At 36.6% G+C, this 6,000-nt stretch overlaps 1 protein-coding gene across 1 annotated transcript in view; it reads left to right on the forward strand.

Annotated features, from left to right (window-relative positions):
• Nucleotides 1–4,976, forward strand: part of SNAP91 (synaptosome associated protein 91) — a 150,166-nt gene extending 145,190 nt beyond the window's left edge. The window contains exons 27-28 of the mRNA XM_075554822.1: nt 1,773–1,875; nt 3,591–4,976. Coding sequence (XP_075410937.1) covers nt 1,773–1,865 — 93 coding nt within the window. The 3' untranslated portion in view covers nt 1,866–1,875; nt 3,591–4,976. The remainder of the gene's footprint in view (nt 1–1,772; nt 1,876–3,590) is intronic.
• The last annotated feature ends 1,024 nt before the right edge of the window (nt 4,977–6,000 follow it).

Genomic DNA, 6,000 nt, shown 5'->3' on the forward strand with positions numbered 1-6,000 from the left:
TATCTGGAGGATACCTCGTTCAAGTGTGCCTACATTACTTTGCTTTCCTGGTTATTTTCTAAGTCCAGCCTCTGTCCCCTCAATTTGCTTCATCTTCACATGAGCCCTCAAAAGCCACGGTGCCCAAGGAAGAGAATGGTCACTGTTAAGAAATGGTACTTTTTCCAGTTTTCTCTAGAAAGGTGGACCCTGTTTTAGATTTTTTTTTTTTCCCCCAGGAAGGTGAGGGAAGTTTTTTTGGGGAAAGTTGGAATTAAGTTAACCTAGTTTTATTTAAACTGTTAGGAGGATCTCATTTATGATGAAAGATGGCATCCATGAGGATAACCTTTTTTTAGGAGAAGGCTACTTCTGGCTTTTTGAATTTGGAAGAATGATGTTGAGATTGTTATGTCTTTTTCTATTTTGTGTGCTGAATGCTTTATAAATAAATCAAGAGAATCTTATTACTTAAAGAAATTGTTCTATTACAATACTAGTGTTAGCATCAAATGATATACTTAATTTGAAAAATGAAAAGTGGACTATGTTGAAATTCTGTTTTAATTCGTAGTTGAATTTATAGTAACTTACTATAAATTTACATATTTACATAATTTAATATTGTTTTCCTTGTTTCATAAACACATAGATATGAGTTTATAACGAAAGATAACAAAGCTGTCTTGAATTACTGATGCCTAGACTGTTCCATCATTCTTTAATTGATTGATATCATGATACTGTCATTTCACTTACTTTTAATCAGTTTCTTGAGCAACTACATAACTTACATTTATTTTCTTCTGAGATTTCTGTGAAGTATTACTTCCATTTTAAAAAATGAAAATGTGGGTAACAGAGAATAGAGTCAGTCAGGAAATTCTGGGCAAAGGAACAAATATAGGAAAGTTCCCTCTTGGCACTTTCCAGGATACCCAGATTTGGACATTTCCCTGTGAGCAGCATCGGAGATTCATTGTGCTCAAAGGGTAGCTGCCACCTGTCAAAGGTACAGGTCACGTGGGCTTTTCAAGACTAGGACTTTAGGTAGTGACTGGTTAAACAGCACAAAGTAAGGTGTTTCTTCATTACTTTGTCTGAAAATGCATTCCAATTCTTGGTTTCATATTTAATAATTAGTGTTACCTTCTCATGAGCTGAACAGCTGGTTCAGAGTATAGTGACATTCAGGACTAGGGAACTGTTTAATCAGCTGAAAGCAACATTTCCCCCAAACTTTACTGATTTTCATTTAAATTAATTTGTATGAAATCCTGATATTTGTAACTATGTAATCATTTAAAGGAATTTCCTAAGTAGATTTTTGCAGTTTTTCCTTTTTCTTTTCCTTTAAATCCAGTCTCACTATAAAAAAGCAATTTATGTTTTATTAAATTGCTTTATTCATTTATTAGTTTAGTGATACTAATACTTGAAAGTAGAAATGCTTTTGTAGAGAGAAATTGATGTTTTTAATGTATAGTCATAGCATGTTTATGTGACTAGCTTGCCATGTCTTTCCGAATTTATATCCATACTACTCACCAAACTTTACTTATGTGGACTCTGATGTCAAAGAATTTCAAGAAGGCAAAATATCATTTAATGTGTACATTACTAACCCAAAATTAAACACAGCGCCAGGATTAAATACAGCAAACTAGCTTTTGTAGCCGTGTAGCCATCTAATCTTCTGCGCGTTTGTGTTCTGTGGTGTGTGTTCTGCCTAATGCCTGTATATCTGTTTGCTTTCTATTTCTGCTGTCTTGGGCTGCCTTTTCCCTCGTTAGCTTTCTCCAAGTCCTACACCTGCCACTCAGAGTCCCAAGAAACCTCCAGCAAAGGACCCATTAGCGGATCTTAACATCAAGGATTTCTTGTAAACAATCTAAGGTATCTAATATTGAGCTTTTCCAGTGCATGTGTAATAATCAGCTATATGATGCTTAACTGTTACAGGTACAGTATCTGTTTGTTTATACACTTTAAGTAGATGCCTCTAATACCTGGAGTGTTTGTACTTTTGAAGTCATTATTAAAAGCTGTCTGTATCAATGGTTTTCAAAACCCTACTCTAGTATGTTAAAACTAAGAAGGAGAAAAATATCTAATTTGTCAAACTGAGACAGCACATAAATTATACTGGTCAAGCAACAAGTTGACAAGTTGCTGAGTAAATTAGGAAATTACCATTTTATTCCATGATTGCTGCTACCTACAGAAAGTTTGGGTTTATAGTATTTCCTTTAGAAATATTCTAACAATAGATTTGCCACATAACCACATTTTAATTTTATCCTTATTTTGCTCTGTGAAGTTTAAATTATTACCCTTGTGTTTCTGCATTCAAGTTGAATTTTTAAGATTCTACTTTTAAATTTCTGATATAACTTATGAAGTGATCTCTGGTAAACCTCCAGAAGAAAATCAATGAAGGAAAAAAGTTTACCAGTAACCCCAACACCTCGGATGGTGGGTTGATGTTTAACAAATAAATACTGTAGATAAACAGCAATAACAATGTCTTCGTTTCAAAGTACTTTTAATATCCACTTTCTGGCAATTAACTCATCTGATCTTCTCAGTAGAAGATCAAGCCCTGTGAAATGCACTGCCCAGATACTTTCTGTCTTCATTTCATAAATAAGAAGCTGGTCCTTCAGGACTTGAACCGCAGGAAGAATGTTCCAAGTGTTTAGATCGCCGACCAGTGTTATTTTAATTAGACACCTAACAGTCGGCCTTTATTAAAAACTGTTTCCAAAGCCTAACAAGATGAGATTAATAATTTATGGCTAGAGTGCCTTGACATCTCAGCCAATGAAGCCTCCGTGTGCAGCGTGTGTGTCCCCGGGGGTTGGACTGCACTGTGGTGGAAGGCGTCAGTGAAGCACAGCAATGAGAGTCTCAGGAGTGGCTGCGAAAACTACATAGCGCATCTGTACTCGGACACTGTGGCCCTCAGAGGATGCCAGGGGCTTTGCTAGAGATGTCTCTGCTCTGACACATTCTCAGTCAAGATGCAGACCAGCACAGACCATTTTATTATTTCAGAGACGGTATCTCAGCCTTGAAACCCCAGGAGATGTTTCCCATCGAAGGTGATTGGTAAGTGATGAGGAAGCCAATTAGGAAAATGAGGAGTGGCATGAGTGAAGAAAGGGTGGAGACACTAGTGCGATCTCCTTTCCGGTGTGTCACTTGTTAAACTGTTTAGGACGTGACTCATTCAACAACCTAACAGAATAAAAGTGGAAAATAAACCACTTTCAAAGTTACCTTCTTAAGGCTGAATAGCTTGCTATTATGATTTTTAATAATTACCCAAATTTCAAAACTCTGCTGACACACATTTTGTCTATAAATTGATACATTAAAAGGGCTTTTTAAAAATTTTTGTTTTGTTTTGATCTTTCTTGGCTTAAATTTTAAGTTTGTTATAAAGAATTCAGGGAAGTCCATAAATGTGAGCTTGTTAATACAGAGAACTTATAAATTAAGATTTTCTAGAATAATCAAGGAGTAAATTTGCAAAGCAAGTAAGATGTTTGAGGAGTGGAGTGCTTAATATTCTGTTTTCTAATTCAAGTACTTTTTTATCTTTACAGCTGCGATTTTTTTGACTGAATAGGAAAAAAAATGAGTTTGGAGACTTCAAATAGGATTGATTCTCAGAGTTTCAAAGTGAGCCACCAGTACCAAACCCAATGCTTACTCGTAACTTCTCTTCCAAAATGTGTAGCACAGCTGTGAAAGTGAGCAGTAGGAATGTGTACTCCCTTAGCTGTGATCCCTACTTTGGACCTTGTAGCGTTTTTGGACCATTTGTGCGCTGTGCGATATAAACAATGAGTGGATGTTTCCGATGCCTTTCGCGCTGTCCTGGACCTCGCCTGTGGACGGATGATGCAGCTGTTGTGTGGTGAGCCATTCATTCGGAAAGATGTGTCTGTGTTTTTGAAGGTTCGATGTATATATAACTTTTGGACAGAACCTAAACTCTTCCCATAAGTCCTCTTTCTTCTGTATCTCTGTTCCAATCATAGTGTGATGGTGTCGACTAGTAAGGAAGAACAACAAACAAACAATCTTAAACGTGCAGACTTTTTTGGTGTGGAGTACCATTTTCCAATCCCAGGAACTTCAATTGTTGTGAGAAATGTTTATTTTTGTGGCGCTGTATATGTTAACAAATTTTATTTTAAAAAATATAAAGGTTAACGTCCATAATAAATACTTCTCCTTGAAGCTACCTGATCAAGAATGAGAAATCATACAGAGGAATTCCATATTTATCATTGCTGTACTAAAATATATATTTTAATTGTATCGGACAGATTTTGCATCTAAATTGACCTATTTATTCATTCTTGATTAAATGCACTGTCAGTAAGAAAGCAATTAGGGATGTGCTACTTCAAGTGATTATGAAGGCACCCTGAGGTACAGTGTAATTTAAAAATGACTGCAAATATTTTTTATTTTATTGTGGGTGTTATGTACATCTGTTGATTTAGTATTTTTTTGTGTGTGTTCTGTAGACTAGTATTCTTCCATTCCTCAATGGAGCTCAAAGTAGGTTTTGTTGTGCCATTGTGATTAGGACTTAAACTAATTCAGAGAACTGTGCCCTTTATTGTACATACTGTATTCTTTAATTTTTGATTCATTGTCACACTGTCTGTGCTGATGGCTTGGCTTAAGATTTCGATGCATAAACGAGGTCACTGTTGATCAGTGTTGCTAGTGGCTTGGCAGCTCTTCGTAAAAGCATATTGGGTTGGAAAGGTGTTTGCCTATTTTTCAAATTATTTAATAGATGTATGTTACCATGTGAAAGTGGTTGTATCTGAATTTACTGTGGGGATAACATACACTGTAATGGGTAAAATTACCTAAAACCAATTTCAAAATGGCTTTTCTTTGTATTTTGGTTTAAGAACCCAGTGCATGTAAGCCCTCTGAGATGCAATAAACACCTTGAACAAAGGAAATGCACACAGAGCCTTTCTCTCCTTCCTTACTCTCTCGGGGAAAGGTGCGTTTCAAATATACACCACCATATTGAAAATGCAAAAATTCTACTGTGCTCAGGATGGACTTTAAATATGTGCAATGAAGTTCTTAACATAATTTTTGTGAGACTTCTCCAAGGAAGTCAAAGAAAAATCTGACTTTAGCTCAGTGTATACACACACTGTCATACAAAATCTAGGCTAGCTTTCTTCATAAAAAATGTGTGACTTTATGCCTAAGGTTGGCAGTTTGAACCCACCTAGTGGATCTGCAGGAGAAACATAGCAATCTGCTTCCATAAAAATTACTGCCCAGAAAACCCTCGGAGTCAGTTCTACTGTATCACAAGGGGTCCCTCTGGGTCAAAATCAAGTTGACGGCCCACAACAACAACATACCTGCGTAGCTCAAAACATCATCCAGCTCCTCAGACAGCAGCTTGGCAAAGATACAATGCCCAGAAGGTTCCCCATCCAACAAGAATAGGAAAGACAGTCGTCTCTTAGTGATTGTATTTATTCTCTACAATTAAATCAACCCTAAATGCTAGATTGAGCTCCAAGTAAATCAAATAATTTTTTTAATCTGCCACTGTGGTTGTAAAGCTTGAAAACAACAGTAAACCTTGCTTCTGCAAAGCCATTTAAATGGGCCTCAAGGAAAGGAGGATCACCTAGATTTGGGCGCTTTATTTTAAAACAGAATGGGGCTAAACCAGGTGGGACACCCTGTACTGGGAGAGATACGTAACATTACTCATATAGACCTTCAAGGGCAGGATACACCCCAAATTGTGTTTCCAATCTGGCACTTTTGACCCAGTTTCTAAAAGTCCTTGGCTACCCAGAGCTCATCCAACAAATAACTGGGACTTCAGACTCTATCATTTCAAGGTGTACACTGACCTTCATACACTATATCAAAAGACTCCATTTTGGAAAACCCACTAAGCAAACTGGACTTGACCTTAAATCCATGTATAGCAGATTTAAGGAACTGAAA

This window comes from Tenrec ecaudatus, chromosome 7 (genome assembly GCF_050624435.1).
Source record: "Tenrec ecaudatus isolate mTenEca1 chromosome 7, mTenEca1.hap1, whole genome shotgun sequence".
Lineage (NCBI taxonomy): Eukaryota > Metazoa > Chordata > Mammalia > Afrosoricida > Tenrecidae > Tenrec > Tenrec ecaudatus.